Raw genomic sequence first — 19,692 nt, 5'->3', positions numbered from 1 at the left:
ATCAAAAACGAATAAGGAATAAGCTCTGGTCTGTGTGGATCACCGCGGCCTAAGCCGCCTTGACTACTTAAAGCTTGACAGACTAGAGAGTGCTTTCCCTTCAGTCTAAAACTTTGAGGTTGATCACGACTAGCAGATGCCTCCTTTTGAGTTTGAGGTCAAAGGTCAATATGACCTTGAGGGGAAGAATCCGGGTCAGCTCGGCCCTAAATCGTACTCAACCCCCGAGTCAGTATTCTTCACATTCATTGTAATTATCAGAATAAATAGCGGTTGGGTGAAACGTTAAAGTTACACACTAAGCCGTTTTGCCTTTTGATGTCTGGATACATTTAACTCCATATAAGACTTTAGCGTAGATGAATACGGGCATAACAGATTCATGTATATTAGGTGTAACGAGACGCGCGCGTGATCGGGTGGTTCAGGTCGTTGACTTCATACCACTGGCCCCTCAGCGCTGTGGAACGTCGGTGGTTCTACTCGGGTTTCCATTCGTGCCTGAAATAATGCAATGAAGGGCACTGAGGTCTTCCTCCACCAGTAACGATGGAACGTCGCCATATGACTATAGTATAATGTGTCAACCATCATCAGATTCACGTTACTAGACATGCAGGTATACCTTTATTACAAAAAAAAAACAAGTCTGAAACATTGAAATAGAGAAAATAAGAATCCCTAAAGAAATCCCAAAACGGCAAAATTGAAAATGTTGCAGGCTTCGGTTTGATTGAGATTGTTCATTGAAATCCCTCTAGAACCCGTCCGCTACGTTTACAAAATTCTGATTCTATTCAAAGCCACCCCGACAATCCAGAGTTAATAAAAAATTGTGGTGCAACCCTGCAGAGATTTTGGTCTACACATTCATTTAAACTATAAAAAAAACGCCCCATCCCCCAGTCCCCTGACCAAAAACATAAAATAATAAAAGCTTTTTATAGTATTTATCATGAACGATTTGTTTAAAAGAAACCAAATTCTACTGGCTCTCAGAACGTTTTCGTTAAATCAAAAAATAAATTCAAAAACAAAGTAAACGGTAATAATCCGACAGTACTATGTAAAATAAACAAATCGCGTGCATTTTTTTTAAATTTCCTGGTTAGAAGTATCGATATTTCTATTAACGTAAAACCTACACCATCCTTATTAATACTTCATTTTTCAGTCAAACCCTTGTTTTTACGTCGACAGAAATAAGCAGATTTTGAAGAGTAATTTACGACAAAAGTTCTCGTATAAAGACGTCATACCTGATAATTACGATAATTATTATATTTTCAGGTCTCAAATATTTTATAAATTATGATGCGAAAATAATCATCATCGTGGTCCAAACTCGTTTCCGTAGTTTTGGGTTCAGGGAGCATTTCCTTATGGAATATTAATGATTTTGATCGTGACATGTTTCAAATTTAATGTATCACGTCTGCTACATTGTTTTGTATTTCAAGCTTTATAATAAGGGACATAGTTTGCTTTACGAGTTAGCCATGCACCAAACGAGGCCCCAAGGATAAACAAAAATGACCAATATTTCTATTTCCTTAAAAATCAAAGTTCGTCTTCATAAAATGGCGGACAATGGATAAACAATCAGTTCGTTATAATGTAAATCTGTTCGCTAAAAAATCCTGATAAACAACGAACTTTCGGGTAAAATGCTTTTACAAGAATCCGATTATAACAGGCTTTTTGAAAGTCCCAGTGAGTTCGTATAAAGCGAAATTTTAAAATGTATAAGCTGTTTTGAAAAAAAAATCATATTTCAAACGTCTAATAAAATACCATTATGATAGACGTTGAAATAGATTTTTCCAAAACGGCGCTTAGTTAAGGGTTGACAAATAACATTTGTTTGGATTTAAAGGCTTTTGAGGCCTCCGCGCCCCCAAGTGCCATACATGGTAACAGTGCTAATATAAGTTCATTCCCTTTCGCTTGTCAAAAATATTAATACAGTAAAAAAAACTTCTTTGTAATCACCAGTGTACAATATTAATAGAACAAAAATGAATGTCGGGATGATAGTGGCTATTGTCAACTAGAGAGCTTATATGTCTACTTGAGAGTCCATGATCCACATCAAATCCTTAAGTAACAACATTCTGTGAAAATGTCAAAAATGGTGGTGCGAAATAAAGAGGTTAATTGGACGTGGTTTAGAACAATACTGATTCTATTGGACTCGTACACAGCTGCAAAACCTATATCAGACTCATCCAATATATGTTTGACAGCTTTGTACTCGTGAAGTAGAAGTCAGTATTGTACTCAACACTGTTTAATAACCTCGTACTATCACTCTGACAGTCATGTAAAATCTTACCAAACAATGGCACCAAGGATTATTCTCTAATTACATGAAGATATCCGACCAGAGCACATAATAAGATTAAAAGAGTTATAGAGGATATACATATAACGAGATATAATGAGATTATGAGAGTTTTATATTGGATTACAAGTAAATGAGATAATAATGCTATAATTTATATAACTATCCTCTTTTTTAACTTACGTAAAATAAATAAATGTAACGCTTTATTATTTATTTATTATTGTATACTGCGTGAATGTTTTTAGTTCAGCCATTGTTTTAAATTGAATGCTTAAATTTTCAAGTGAACTTTGAAATTACGTGTAATATTTTATATTTCAATTTTATTTTGACCTATATGATGTTTCTATAATTTATACAACTATTTTTATTTCACAACGATTTTTGAGAAAGTTAGAACAATCACTGAAACAATAGCACTTTGATATTAACACCATTTCTTTTTATTACAAAATTAACAAAGCACCTTAAATACATATAACATAACGCTGCGTAAGATACTGATTAAACAACAACTAACAGAAATAAAAACACACAACTTTGCACGTTGAATAACATGCATTTTTCTACAAACAGTAATATCTAAAACGTTTCGTTGCGTCTTATTTGTCGCAACGCCGCTAAATGTCGCACGCCGCTGTTTAAATTCGCAAACCTTCTCCGTAAATGCGCAATGTAACACTAAAGTGTAATTCAGTAAAGATTTGTAAATATAAATAACTTTGGGACATAATGAAGTCTACCATTCCAAGATGATAAAAAATAAGTGGATTGGTCTAAGACACATTACTAACAATATAAATTGTGATAAAACAATAGAAACGTATCATTTACGATTCTACAACATTCTTAAACAAACAGTTTATCTAGTACAGATGTTATAATATATTTATTGAGAATTACTTATATTTTGTTCTAAGGAAATTTCAATGTATGAACACCACACATAGTATGTTTTCCTTGTTAGTTTACAACTAAATGATATTGTTGCAATATTTACCTGAGACATTGAATATTGATTATTATATTTAGAGAAAATAATAAATAAAATTAAAAATAAATAAATAAATAAAAAATAAACGCATAGCCGAAGACACATAAAATCATTTAATAGAAAAGAATCAATTAACATACAATCTAATTAAAGAAAGATTATTTACAAAATTAAACTAACCCGCTTGTAATATGAGATAGCAGGTTTAATACTTTGTCCGGTATGTCGGATTCCGAAAATCCAACGTATGATTTTAGATAAGATACATGGAAATAAAGAAAATGATTCAACCACTACTGCTGCATATATAATTTACGAAAATAATTTTAAATAAAAATCTAAAAATAGTTTGTTGGATTCGAACTTGCAACTTCAACGATTTTACAGGCCATTGTGACTTAGTAATAACATTAAAACAAATTAGAAAATAAGTAATAGAATTACGGAAACTAAACGATAAGCATCCGAAAATTAATGAGTCTCAAGTCAATATTGCTAAACTAAACAATCAACAAAAATACAATATGGTATGCATACATTTCACAATAAACCAATTCACTTTATTAAACGTCCTTTTGTTCAAACACTAATAAGAAGTTATATGTTTTCATTTATATCTAGGCTGAAAACTCCTAAATAAGTTATATCTCTCTACTTCTAAAATATTCACCTCCTTTAGCTTTTGAAACTCTTATTCAGAATAACAACTAAAACTCCTAATTAAGGTTTTATATCTCTACTTCAATAATATTTCATCTTCTCCCTTTTAAGGTTTAAAAACTTCAGAATCAGAATGAAAGAGTGATCTGAAATTTTCTGTCAGAAGTTAGCCCACTTCAAGCATTTTCCGTCATTTCAAAAGCTATTTTCTACAGGCAGCCATTTCATTTCAAACCGGCCTGATATAATTTACAAACAATGATGATATAATCAGTAAAAACTGTAAATCTGGTTGTGGCAAAATAATAATACATGTAATATTATATATACAATGTACCAATAAAACCGCAAGCAAACATGTTTGTAGGTGAAATGCCGACACACACAAATACAAACAAAATATCTGATCCGAGATTGAATTTTAATTGAATCTAAACTTGATACTTTTTTTCGACGTCCAAAATCTGAAAAATCGTACTGAAAGATTTAAACACGGATTATAATGGTCTTTGTATGCATCAGAAATTGAGGGGTTTTGTCGTTGGATTGCTTTATTTATTTATTTACTTATGTTTTATGTGTAATGCGTACATTTGAGTTATAATTGGTTTTTATTCTAGACGTTTGCCCGAATATATGAAGGTCATTGTTCTTTTTGATCTCTTTGAATTATTATCAAAATATGTATAGAAATCGGAAGTTTCTTTTATGGTTCCATGCTTATGAAGGCACACTATGCCCCAGAAATGAATAATTTTTACTTAACATGAGTTTTATAACGTTTAAATAATGGTTAACAAAGTTGTACATGTATTTTTTTTATATACAAAATACTAAATCACTATACTGTAACTGTACTAATTGCCAGAAAGCAAAGAAGAAAAAAATAGCTCAGGTTATGGGCAACTAAGTTTTGTTTTTTTTGGAAACAAAAAAGTACAATTTTTTTTTTAAATCTTAAGGAATAAAAATAAAAGCATTTTTGAAGCATTATTGTTATGAATCGCATCTTCTTGGCCCTTTCCTTCAAAGTTCGGATGATGAATAATAGCCGAGAAGTTCCCATTGAGTTGTTATTTATGTTAAATGTAAATTGTATTATCTTGGCCATCCTTTTGTATATTGTAAATGGCCAAAGGTATATTGTATATGCCGATTTGCCAATAAACTGAAACATATGTTATTTGGAAAATAAAATAATAAAAGAACAAAGTGTTTTACAAATGGTACACAACAAAGACTTATAACGTTATCTAAAATACCAGCAACATATTATGTTCGGGACTATTTTATTCTATTGATGTACACTATCCATGTATGCTAACATCCTATCTTACAAGTTTTTAAAGAAGTAACCATAACATAATGGAAACAACATATCATCATCGTCATTATCATCATCGTCATTATCATCATCGTCATTATCATCATCATCGTCGTTATTGTAGTCGTCATCATCATTATCATCGTCGTCATCGTCGTTATCGTCATAATAATAATAATGATAATAATAATAATAATGATGATGATGATGATGATAATAGTAATAATAAAAATAATAATAATTCTAATTATTATTGTTGTTGTTGTTATTATTATTATTATTATTATTATTATTATTATTTTTATAATTATTATTATATTATTATTATATTATTATTATCGCCTCCTTTTAGCCGGTTTATATTGATTATACTAGTCCAGACTTGAGTGTCACAAGGTCAACACGTTTTGTACACTAATCCCCATAGTACATTAAATTCAATTCAATTGCTGTATAATTTTTATTGCACTTAAAGAGGTGTATGTAGACATTGCTATAAACGATCTATATAAAACCTCTACCTGAAATGCTAGATATTCAGTCAACTTACCAATTAGAAAAGGGAGCATTTATTTAAAAGGAAAAAAATATATTTATGTAAGTATGCCTTTTCATTTTTTTCCTATGAGAAATTTTCAAACTAAATATTTATTTATATATATATATATAAGTTATGAATATATATATATTCAAGAAGAAAGTTATTTAAAATCAATAGATCATGGATTCGACATTGGCATGAATGTATTCTTATAGGGTACTGAAAATCAAATAAAAGTGACCATGCGTGAGAAGTTTTATATAGACAAATGTTGGAGGCGTTTATTATTCAATGCATAGCATTTTTTGAGAGCAAATACATGTAGCGTTTTAAGTCACACCCGATTGTTGTAAGTAGCTAGTATTCATGCCAGTGTGGCTTGAGGATGTAAAAAAACAATCGTTTATTAGGTAAGATTCGAACCCTTGACCTCCAGCTGAAGACACTCCGGTGCTCTACCCATATACAACTCTGTAGCTGTCACGTACGGACTTGAAATACTTCATGCTAGAATTATCATGTAAATTAGTTAATATGACACCATTGTTTATACGAATATCGTGTTTTTTCTCTTATATTAGATTTGTCCATCTGAAATTTAATTTGAGATATTTACTTTTGTTTATAACATATTAGGAAAAGCATGAAAAGGTCCCATACTAATGTTAGTTCTTTTCATGACAAAGGAGCGTATCCCTCATTTTTGACAACCTGGTTTAAGGCGATTCTTTAATAGTGTAATAAGCACAGATAGACGCATTAGTTTGTCTTAATCTACCAGAAAAATGTTTTAAAATCTAACAATAACCCAATACAATAGATAAACAAATCTTATACAAACGGGAACAAGAAGGGTAGCAAATCTGTGGATATTGTAAATAATTAAATCCTTATTGCAAATACTGATGACGTAATCCGGATAGGTCGGTAAACGTTATCTAACAGTAATAACCGATATTCTCTTATTAGTCGCCGGTAGAAACCGGCGACGATATTTGTAACAGTTTAATATGGTAGGAGAAGGCCTTAAAATCTGTAAATAAAAGCATATCAGTTACTGAACAATCAAAGATTACAATTGTTTTCAGTAATCTCAAAAATTCAATCATACAATAACGATGCTCAATGAAATGAAATATTCAAATATTGACATCTTAAAAAGCAACATTACAATTTTTATAAAATGAATTAATGATGTATCCCTATGGATAAGTCATTGGATTTAGGGATACTTTTTCTTATTTCAAAGTGTCAAGCGTTGCTATTTTATGATATATAAATCATGAATGATATTTGAAATGACCCTTTTAAATTATTTGGTTGTTTATATTTTATGACACCTATTATATGTCATTATTTTATCTAATTATAAACAAATTCTCCCTGTTCTTTTGTAAGAATCACGTGACTACATGTTATAAAATCTATTAATAGTAACAGATTGCTGATAAGACATACAGGTAACTTGTTAATGGTTGGCAAAAGGTATGGCAGCTGATAAGATGCAAATTATTGTAATTTTATTAATAAGTTATTTTTCATTAATCAGTTTCATAATTATTTTATATCATTAGAAAAACCTGTATACTCATAGTTTACACATTTAAAAATAAATTTTCAAAACCTTTTCCTTTTTTCTTGGTAAAGGGTTAAACTTGGCCCTTTCTGTCAAACTTTTGACAAGAAAGTTCAATAGTTTAGTTTAGGTTGAACATCACAAAATAATTTTATGCTTAAGAGGCACATTATTGAAATATATAATGGTAATCGCTGATTTCGTTATATTCCGTCGGTTTCCGTCTTGCAGGTTTCCAAAACGGTATGACGGTAGGGGCCCGGAATCGTATTAGATACATAGAAAAAACAACAACTATCTTTGTGTTGATAGTTTATCGCACTGAAAGGCAATTAAACGTTAATTATATCGTATGTAACGATGGGAATACATGTATTGATTTCAACTAAATTATATATTTTTTCGATAGCGCATGATACTGATGTACACCACTTTTAGTAGAATTGCATTGTTTCATTCGATAATTAAACATATGTATTTTCATAGTCACTATGCAAATATTCGATGATCGGTAATTATTTGTCGGTAATTATCGGAATCTGAACAAGTAACTCATACGGATTTCAATGTATGGTACAACAGTATATGTATAAAGTACAATTACAAGAAGAATTACCAGCATATCACTTGCCTTACAAGCCTCAGTGGCAAACATTACTCAACTTATTGTTCCTCTTATTTTTATACTTTTATTTTTATACTTGAACCATTAAACTGATATTTTCTTGTATTTGATATGATAATACAATCATTTTTCATTTTTCTATCCGGCGACTTGATGCTTTAGCATCAAAATCTCTACTTGTATTTAATTGAAGTTCATTAAGTTGAGTGGCGATTCCGGGTTCAATTCCCGGACGGTGCAGGTCACTTTCGTTGTGATTGATTATGAATTTTTTTCTACGGTCATTCGCCCCAGAAAATGCCTTTTTGATTTCTCAAACCATCCTTTAATTGTTTTCCTGGTATAATTCCCCCCAAAAGTTACTTATTGTCCAATTGTATAAGCCATGTTTTGCTGCTGTTGCTTTTTTGGAAATAGTACAAATAGTGTGATTCAATAATTTGTATGGAAGTCAAAATACTACTTTGTTTTCACTTTCCTACATTTATGACAAATAATTTTACATTCAGTGCTACATTTTTCAGGTGATACTAGTAAGTACATCATGTATCTTATAGTACTCTAAAACCATTATTTAAACGTGATAAAACTCATACGTGTTTGCCCTTCCTTAAAATGGAAAAAAAATCATTTCTGAAGCATAATGTGCCTTTAAGCATAAGTCCTTCTACTGGTATATTCAGAGATACACAAGGCACGAAATTAATAAGACATCTTGACATTTACCATGTATTTCCATATGTATTGGTGTAATAATATGTTATTCTTAGTTATATTATTTAATTCATGTCCTTGGTATTCCGTGCTCTTAGCACTTTGATTTTGTATTCGTTGGTCATATCTGTGTATGAATATATAACTCACTGAATAATTTACTTATTTACTTCACTTGTTTTCTTATTTTTCTTGCTTCCTAACGTTCCTTTACTTACTTCCCTACCTTACTTGCTTCCTGCCTTTCTGCGTTTACTTTAATTTAATTTTACTTTACTTTTTACATTTCTTTACTTTGCTTTACTTTACTTTGCTTTACTTTACTTAGGCATTAACAAGAAATCAACATTGATTACACCATAAACAGTGTGATTTGAATTATTATATGCATTTATTATTTAATCCATTATTTAGATTATCTTGACATGCTTTGTGTTGAAAACTTGTTCTATTTTATATAATATTTAGTAATATGTATTCAATTTGATCTTGTATATAAAACAAGATACATGTATTTTTAAGGTAAATAAAATATCTGTTCTTTTCTGGTCAATACAATTTCGCAGTTTACACCTGTACAACGATAAGACGTTTGCGTAACGTTTAAACTTTAAGTACAATTGAACTTGTATGACAAATCAATAACGGAGCGTGTGTGAGCAAAAACTAAATAAAGTAAAATAACCTGGCATACTTTTAAAGAGTTCTACCCCATTAATTCTGTGTCATTGATAGTTTACAAAGAAAGAAGATATGGGTTTTAAGTACACCCGAACCAATGCTTATATTGTGAAATAATACACTTCAAAATATTATTTTCTTCAGTTACCCAAAGAACAGTTATGGCTTTTTTAGACAGAATTTCAAAGTTTTACGACTGGATGTTAACAAAAGGAGGTAAAGTAACCTTTTCTAAAAATATCTTTGTTATGTAATTTGTATTATTAAAGAAGGGGAAAGATATCAACAAGAACAAATAAAATAATAATAATTGTATCTGTCCTTATATATTCACCTTTTGACATTATGCTCATATTTTCATGGTCAAGATGAGTTGAATTGACTTTATATTTCCAAAAAAAAGATTTGACTGTCAAAATGGTGTTTGACCAACTTTTGATATTAGAAAATGTTTAGAATAAAATTATGAATCTGTCTAAAATATAAAAGGACAGTCCCACACTTTTTATAAACTAAACGTTATAGGCAAATTCTAATGGATATTTGCAGAAATTTCGTTTGGATCTAAGAGTTATTTATTGTTTATGCAAACTTAATTATTAAATTAAAAGGAATTATGGCAAAATGAAAACTTGTTTTGAATTTCACCCGTTCAATCACTATATACCTTTGGATTGGCATAATGTCACTTTTACAATTCCTAAGATACTTTCTAGTTTTACTCGTATGTACCCATGTTTAAAGCGATAAAAGAAGAAGTGAGCGTTAAATGAGCTATTTGGAGTTGAATATTAATCATTACTGTAAAATATCCTACCCACTGTCACAATCAGGAGGCCAGCGGTTAAAGCCCAACACTAAGCACGTGTTTCTTGTTGTTTTTGTTGTTGGTGGTTTTTTATACATTTACAGAAACAAACAATAATGAGCTTCACAACTTGAATAAAATTTGTTCTATTATAAAGATAAGTAAGGTCAAATATTTTCGCACGGGCCTCTTCCGTTTCGACTGCTCATACGAATTTTCACACAGGCATTTATTGCACCCGTCCTTGCTGTGCTCTTTTTCTTTATTTTTTTATTTCAATGTCACATCATGATTAACTTGAACGAATGATTATCAAATATCACTAAACGCTTGTTTTCCCAAATATTACAGATCCACGTGTGCAAAACTGGCCTTTAATGGCGACACCAGGACCGATTTTGACTATTGTCTTATTCTACCTGATAGCTATAAGACAAGGTCCCAAAATAATGGACGGCCAGAAAGTAATGGGACTTAAAATGTTCAAACTTTGTTATAACGTAGGCCTTGTATTACTGTCGGCATATATGTTTTACGAGGTGAGTTTATTAGCGTTTGTTCACTAGTTTTTTTGTATATTATTATTTTTTTGAATAGAGAATTGAGAGAAAATTTACATATTACAGTCGGATATATCATATACATCACTTAGCACCGGAACCGGAAGTTCATTCCGATTGCTGTTCATAACTAAAAAATGCTAATGGATTAGCGGTTATTATTTTATTAGTAAGACACACGCCACTCTTAAAAAGTTGTCTCCCTTCACACTATTTTGACCGGTATTTTATCATTATCTAGTACTACTATCAGAAGCGTTTTAAAAAGAAGAAACTAATTTTAGCATTTTTTTCAACATTGTAAATTATTTTTCAAGCGTGACTGCATAATTTTTGTCACTATTTTTCAGTTCTTAGTAACATCCATTTTGGCCGGTTATAGTTATATATGCCAGCCTGTCGATTACTCAACAGATCCTTTAGCTTTACGAGTAAGTACTTTGCCTTTTAGTAATATTGATACGCAAGTTTTTAAACACTTTTTACAACCCCTCCCCCACACCCAACACAAAAAGAAGAATGATAAGACCCCCCTCATCCTCATAAAAAAAAACAACAAAAAAACAAAAAAGAAACACAAACAAACAAGCATGCAAGCAAATAAATAAATTAATTAATTAATCAATAAAAACAGCAACATCTTGTGTCTGATATGCTATGTCGTGCAGTTGCCTCCATAAAGTGACTGTTGGAATGTTATAACAGTATGTCGAAACGACAGTACGACTGAAAGGGCGGAGGCAGGACACAAAAAAGTTTATAACTCTTGGTTCTTTATTTCTAGAGTTGTCTTCTCTTTAAACTTATAATTGTGCTTATTAATAAAAAATACTTTTACTAAGACCATCTGTGTTACGGAAGGGATTTATTTCAAATTCCAGGGTTTTTTACGTTAAAGCATAGATATTTCTGTTAATATTTTTTATTTCGCTTCAAGTTTTTTCTGGCTGTGTTACACATACTTAGGCCTACATAAAAGAAGAAAACGAACAAAATACATAATAAATATATTTTAAAAAACCGTGCATGTTATGCGGTGCATGCTTTCTTGATAATGATACAGAAATAAATTAATATTATAATTGATATTTTTTCATTAATATTTATTTATTCATTTATCTATTTTTTACTGTGTCCAGTATTATATTAGTCGAGCGTGCTGTTTCCTCTGACGGCTCTTGTTTCGCGTTTCCTTGTTATCATTACATTTAAAATTGTTTAAGGCACCCGTAAACTTGATATAAACTAATAAATATTGTGACCAGTCATGAGGCACAGCACACATTGTGATCATAATTGTATCATATTTATATTTGGTACGTGAAAAAAGTACCACATTTGTGTTACTTCACCCACGTAGTGAAAATAGCGTAATTTGATACATTATTACACTTTAATATTTCTCGTTAATAACTTAGCTGCTAAAGTCTGTGTTAGTTTACACTATCATCATATTTCACGTGCTAAAACTAAATACGATTCCAGTAGTGTGACGTAACTGACCTAATTATAACGATCGGAACGTCCTCGGCTATTATTTATAATAATCGAAGACTGACGGAAAGGGCCGAACAATTGCGGAAAAAAACTAGCTAACCACCGTCTTCCGGTACGCTACAATAGTACACCAGCGTTATTACTTGATATTTCTATTTTGTATTATTATGGCAGAAAAACTTGATTTGTTGGAAAATGATCTTCCTTTACTATCTCTATCACAATTTTTACAAAAATTAAATTGTTTTATAATGAAAATCTTCAAATTTGAAACAGTCGTAGTGGCACTTGCCATAATAAATAGAGATATTTTCTACGTTAACTTGTGTATTAACATATATTTTTTGCGTTGAATTATTTGTACAATGATAGTTAATGATGTTTTAAAAACTGATTTATTTCATTAACCCCCCCCCCCACCTCAAAAAGGCAAAAAGTTTCTTTCATGAGAGAAAGCTTTAAAGCTAGTCGTTCGGGCCTGAAATAATGCATGTATGGGGGACCTCTGAGGTCTTCCTTCGCCACTTAAGCTGGAAAGTCGCCATATGACATATACTTTGTGCGACGTAACCCCCCCCCCCCCCAAAAAAAAAAAAAAAAAAAAATAGAGAGAGAGAGAATAGAGACAGGCATTATCTTTAGAATGAGCCGCACCACGACAAAACCACAATAGTGCGTTTACGACCAGCAGGGATCCAGACCAGCCTGCGTTTCCGTGTAGTCTGATGATCGCTATCAGTTTCTCTACTTGTAAAAAGGTTTGTAAGCGAAAAGCCTGGGCCCAGATCCCTGGATCAAAGCTGGTCGCAAGCGCACTATGGTGGTTTTGTCATTGTGCAGCTCCTATTATATTATTTATTGTTGACTCGGTGAATTTTAATATGTTTCAGATGGCAAACGTTTGCTGGTGGTACTTCTTTTCTAAAATCATAGAGCTCGTTGACACAGTAAGTATCTGTAGTGTAGTTTCTAGATACATATAAAATTTGGTCAGAAATAATGTAAAGAAAAGAAATTATTTCAACATCGTGTCAAAAACAGCTAATTATAAGAGGTCTATTTGTTTTATTTTGTGCCGTCTATTTGTAATTCTTAGTTCTATGATTTGATTTAATGGCTTAAGTGCGTGCTAGATGTTTATTAACTACTGGAAAAGTAGCGCTGAACATGCAGTTATGCAGTTATGAGTCATAAAGGTAACAACATGTAAACCATGTAGTTCTTTTAACTTCCTTGCAATATACTAATTCACCTTGCAATATACTAATTCACTATAATTATACCACAGTAAAGACGCAAAAATATTCACATATTCATATATATAGCAAATGAGTATGTTTTTGGATAATAAAAATAAACTGTTTTTGAGAAATAAAAATGATAGCAGTTCTGAAGCAAAATGGCCCTCTAAATGCATTCATTTACTTTTTTTTCATCGATAAGACATCGCGTTAGAAGATAAAAAAGATGTTCTAAATCAATGCATTTTTAAAAAGATGTTTCAGCTCTTCTTTTACTATTTTTTAGATGTGAAACCAGTTCTTATATATACCCCACTTTGTTACCGTTATTATTATTATTATTATGTTCTCATTTTACTCTTCTTTTTCCTTTTACTTCAGTTATTTTTAATCCTTCAAAAAAGATCAGTGTCATTCCTACATTCGTATCATCATAGCACGATGATTGTGAACTGGTGGCTAGGCGTTAAATATATAGCAGGTGGTCAGTGTAAGTATTTTCATACAAGCTAAGTTTTATCTCTTGTTTACCTTAGACCTCCCTTCCAAAAGGGGTGCATACGGGGCACGCCATCCGCCATGTTTAGATAGAATAAAAAAAATGTCTTCATGTACGAAGCTCGAAGCAGTAGGCAGTGTGCTGCCAACAGTTATGCACCAGCCATTTGGTACATCCGGGTAACTTCCTGAAGCTCTTTACTGTTTGCGTCAGAATTGTGTATTGGACAAGTTCAACATTTCCAAAACTGCAAGAAATTGCCGTTCATCCGGGTATTCGATTTTTCCCGTTAAATAGACCCCTTCTTGTTATATAATTACAATAGAGCTATAGTTAACCCTTTCCCCCATGAGCATATTGTGAAAATGGCCGTTTTCATGTTACAAGTTCAAACTGCTATGAAACTATGAAAAATGCTTCAATACTAATCAAACTTGGCATAAATGTTGATTAGACCATTGCCTTTGTAACGACATGCTCAGTCTTAAATTTCCTGTTACCATGGCAACGTGGGGACATCTCAAAGTTGCCAAAAATCACTATTTTGCCTTGACTTTTTCCATCAAAATTGATTTCAAAGTGCTGCAACTTCTCAATGGATTGAGATAGAGTCAAAGGCTTTTCAGCGTTGGTTACACGTTACCTTATGATCGACCTGGGGTCATTTTTAGCCTCTCACATGTCCAAAATTTTCTTGGCGATGAGAGGGACTACCGCCCCACTTCAACCCCCCCCCCCCAAACAGAAGGGGGATCCCCCTTCTGGCTACGCCCTGATGTATCTTTTGGATGGGGGCGGCGCCGAAAAGTGCTCACTTTTTTTAGCAACATTTCTCAAACGAAAACGTGTTTGGGGCCAAAATAGGACATTTTTTCACTATTTGAGGGCTAAAAGGGGGGGGGGGGGGAGGGGGAAGGTCGAAAGTGCGTTGTTTCGCGTATATATGAGGTCTGGAACATACGATACGTTATAGTACATCCCATATGGAACGCCGTGACTGTCTTATGTAATCAATGTTTTTGTTATCTTGTGAAACGATGATATTATTCTGTCGTTTGAGCATGTTAACATGTGCAATTTACATCATGTCTTGTCAAATGAACATGCTGACTTGTACAAATAGCATGTTAACTTGTCAACTATTATGATGACATGTGCAGACAACATGCTATCTTGTCAAAGTATCGTGATGACTTGTGCAAACAACATGTTAACTTGTCAATGTATAATAATGACTTGTGCAAATGACATGGTAACTTGTCAAAATGTAATGATGACTTGTGCAAACGTCATGTGAACTTGTCAAATTATTGTGATGACATGTGCAAACAGCATGTTAACTTTTCAAAATGTCATGATGACTTGTGCAAACGCCATGTTAACTTGTCAAAGTATAATGATGACTTGTGAATAGGACATGTTAACTTGTCGAACTATCGTGATGACATGTGCAAACAGCATGTTAACTTGTCAAAGTATAATGATGACTTGTGCAAACAGCATGTTAACATGTCAAATAACCATGATGACTTGTGAAGACAACATGTGAACTTGTCAAAGAATCGTGATGACTTGTGCAAATGACATGTTATCTTGTATCATGCTGACATGTAAAAAAGCACTGTTTACTTGTCAAAGTATCATGCTGACTTGTGCAAATACCATGCTAACATGTCAAAATTCAATGATGACATGTGTAAACAGCATGTTAACTTGTCGAATTATCGTTATGACATGTGCATACAGCATGTTAACTTGTCCAAGTATCATGATGACTTGTGCAAACGACATGTTAACTTGTCCAAGTATAATGATGACTTGTGCAAATGCCATGCTAACTTGTCAAAATTTCATGATGACATGTGCAAACAGTATGTTAACTTGTCAGATCATCGTGTTAACATGTGCAAACAACATGCTAACTTGTCCTAGTATCATGATGACTTGTGAAAGCAACATGTTAACTTGTCAAAATTTCATGATGACATGTGCGAACAGCATGTTAACTTGTCAAGGTATCGTGATGACTTGTGCAAACTACATTCTAACTTGTCAATGTATCATGATGACTTGTGCAGACAACATGTTAATTTGTCAAAGAATCGTAATGACTTGTGCAAAACACATGTTAACTTGTTAAGGTGTTATGAGCATGTCATCACGATAATTCGACAAGTTAACATGCTGTTTGCACATGTCATCATGAAATATTGACAAGTTAACATGTCGTTTGCACAAGTCATTATGATATTTTGACAAGTTAACAGGTAGTTTGCACAAGTCATCATGATACTTTGACAAGTTAACATGTTGTCTGCACATGTCATAATGATTATTTGACAAGTTAACATGCTGTTTGAACAAGTCAGCATTGTCTTTAGACAAGATATGATGTAAATTGCACATATTTATACATGTATGCTTAAATGACAAAATAATATCATCATTTCACAAGATAGCAAAAACATTGATAGCATAAGACAGTCACGGCGTTCCATAATCCCAGATGAGGTAAAGGGTTAAGAGGAATATTTCCTATATTGTTTACGCCGTCGAAGCGTACACACTGGTTTCGAGTTTCGTACATGACGATAGTATTTCATTCTATAAACGTGTAACCGGCGAAAAACATGGCTGGTGGCGTGCCCCGTAGGCGTCCCTTTTGTCTCCCATTTTGTTATCACGTGGTATTAAAGTCTTAAATTTTTCTAGCTCCGCGCAGACGGTGTACGGGTAGAAATTTGTTGACTGTATATTTCGTCGCCGTCCATGAACAGCGGAAATAAATTCATCGCAGGTGTGGCATGATTATGCTGTTTCAGAATAACATACTAGTAGATAATTATGACAGTGTCGCTGGAATAAGGCAATCTTAATTAATTCCATACGAGCGGATAGGAAGATTTATGACACCGTTTTCGTGATATTATCTTATTAGTAATCATATGATATTTACACTTAATCTTAATTACAATGTATATAACGAATGTGTAGCGAATCCTATTTTGGGTATTAAACTTATTAATTAAATACTCTTATAACGTAATAAATCATGGCACCAAATCAAATTAATTAGGAAAGGGAAGGGCCGAAAAGTTGCGGTTGAGGTCAAGTTGCGATTGGGTTTAAATCAATCGCAACTTTTCGGCCCTTTTCGTCAATCTTCGGATAAGGTTATTATGGATGTTCCGATTTGGTTGATATTTATGGACTTGCTTACATTTTACAGCCTGGTTCCTTGCGATGTTGAATACATTTGTGCACGTGATCATGTATTCTTATTATGGATTGTCTGCCCTTGGTCCTTCAGTTCAAAAATATCTCTGGTGGAAAAAGTACCTCACTATGCTCCAATTGGTTTGTATTTTAATTGCTTCGTTCTTAACGCAAAAGAAAACAACAAACGGATAAAACAACACATTTTATTGACTTTTATTTCCATGTATAAACACTGCTAAATTCTTTCTTTTGTGTGTTAACATTTTTACGTTTTTGACAGATTATTGTATGACAGATTAAGCAATGCTAAATATCTTTCTTCTTATTTCTGTATGAAATTTTACATGTTTTGTATTTCACCATTCTACATTTTTTTCATCAAAAGATAGAACATCTGTCTCCAATTCTAGTCGACATATATTTTAAGAAAAAGAAATTACAATAGTTTAGTTTTTTTCGAAATAAACAACAACAAAACAACATCAAAACCATTGACACTGTTATAAGTAAAATGAGCAACATTTGCTGTGTTTTTATTACACAGCTTCGAATATTTGTTTTACTTTACAGTTATTTGTTTTTTCTTTACAGTAATTTGTTATACTTTACAGTAATTTGTTTTACTTTACAGTAATTTGTAATACTTTACAGTAATATATTTGACTTTACAGTAATTTGTTTTACTTTACAGTAATTTGTAATATTTTACAGTAATTTGTTTGACTTTACAGTAAACAAGAGTTAACTATGGTCATTTGCTCATTTAGCCTAAAAACTAAAATTTAGTTTCATGTTATCAAAAATAGATGACTATATTAAATATATACATTACATATTAACACGTCAAAGATATACTATGCTCTAATTTGATATTTGAAATATTGATAATTGCTACATAGTTTTTTTTGTAAATATTGAATAAACATGTTTTGACCTACACACTATAAGTGGTCACATTGTCACATTATGAATACTAGTATATTTTGTCATTAAAAAAACTGGCAGTTTTTTTTAAGAAAAGACCAACTTTACTTGAACTGTAATAGGAAACGCAGCTTCCTATACAAAGTTTTTTTTCTTTTATTCAAATAAGACGTATTCAGTAAGAATTTAATGGATTTCAATAAATTTCTGTGATTAAAATATTTTACTCAAGGATGAACATAGTATATCTTTAATTAAGTTTATTCAATTATTGGCTGATTCGAAGAATAGAATGTGCTATTGCAAATAATAATGCAAACAATGATATTGACAACAACAACAAAAACAACAACAACAAAAATAACCATATAAACTGAGAGAAGGAAATAAATCAACTTATGATTCTTTTACTATATTTTCAGAGCCAGTTCTTTGCTGTTGTGATACATACGGGTGTTAATATGACGCAGACAGACTGTGATTTCCCTCAAGGATTTAATTACGCCGTATTTTTATATGCCATATCTCTAATTGTACTCTTCGCCAACTTTTTTCAAAAATCATATTGCAACAATAAAGAAAAAAGCCGATAACGCTCCAGGCTGGATTCGTCAAAAACTATACTAGCATCAATTTGGTGAAGCATCGTGCACCAGACCATTTTAACGTCGCCTTTAACACCGCCCAACTCATCAGCCAGTGCGGGGGAGGGGGAGAAATGAGATGAGTTTTATCGACTAAATTCGGATATCGTGTTTATGTTATTGCACCAAAAAAAGGCGGAGATATATGGCCATCTGGTAAAACTGGAAGGATTTTACCTTATGACTGTCTCCGCAGGACATTTACAAGGGTTTGAAAATACAAAAGTAAATATCCCCGCCCTCCCACCGAGGCCTCGGACTTGATTATAAATGGCTGTCAATATGAGTGATGTCTGTTTTATTTTGGCAAGATTGTAAATGTGGTTCATTAACGCTGTTTATAAGTTTAAAAAAGGATATTTCAAAGAAAGAGAAAAAAACCCAGTTGAAATACAAGTCAATATATGGAACAACAGCGTTGTTATTTGAGTATATTTCTACATGTACTTTTTGACATTTTGGTCAGTTCAATTTTTTAAACTAAAGGTGTATTTATTTGTTTAATGATGCTTCAATTATTTAAATTCTCGTATAATTAAAAATATATTTCTTTCTTGTTTTTTACTTCCTTGTCATTTTTCGTTCTTGAAATTTCACGGTTAGAGCCTGTATCAGCTACTAAGTTCTTTTATGTTCAGTAACACACTGCATTTTACGCTAGTCTGAGACTTCATAAAAAATGTACACCAATTATAAATAAACATAATGAAAATCAAATTTTATAATAAGTGAATTGAAATTTAGTTTCAAGAAATATCGACACTTAAAGTAATTCTCGTGCATTATTTAGCCGGCCAAAACCAATTTTGCCCAACATAAACCAAACCTATAGTCTGAG

The 19,692-nt window shown here is 32.0% G+C and overlaps 1 protein-coding gene across 2 annotated transcripts; it reads left to right on the top strand.

Annotated features, from left to right (window-relative positions):
- Positions 1-5,773: 5,773 nt before the first annotated feature.
- On the top strand, positions 5,774-19,405 carry LOC132747880 (elongation of very long chain fatty acids protein 4-like). Of its 2 annotated transcripts, XM_060737409.1 has the most exons (8): positions 5,774-5,922; positions 9,607-9,678; positions 10,622-10,809; positions 11,181-11,261; positions 13,218-13,274; positions 13,950-14,058; positions 17,297-17,424; positions 18,633-19,405. In XM_060737409.1, exons 2-8 carry the CDS (start codon positions 9,624-9,626, stop codon positions 18,801-18,803), a joined length of 789 nt encoding a protein of 262 aa, XP_060593392.1. In that variant the 5' UTR covers positions 5,774-5,922; positions 9,607-9,623; the 3' UTR covers positions 18,804-19,405. The 2 variants fall into 2 exon arrangements, with proteins under 2 accessions (XP_060593392.1, XP_060593391.1); XM_060737408.1 differs by lacking the exon at positions 5,774-5,922 and having other exon boundaries at positions 9,509-9,678.
- The last annotated feature ends 287 nt before the right edge of the window (positions 19,406-19,692 follow it).

Source organism: Ruditapes philippinarum, unplaced genomic scaffold (genome assembly GCF_026571515.1).
Source record: "Ruditapes philippinarum isolate M1 unplaced genomic scaffold, ASM2657151v2 ctg899_1_1_1_1, whole genome shotgun sequence".
Lineage (NCBI taxonomy): Eukaryota > Metazoa > Mollusca > Bivalvia > Venerida > Veneridae > Ruditapes > Ruditapes philippinarum.
This window is presented reverse-complemented; position numbering and strand designations above follow the sequence as displayed.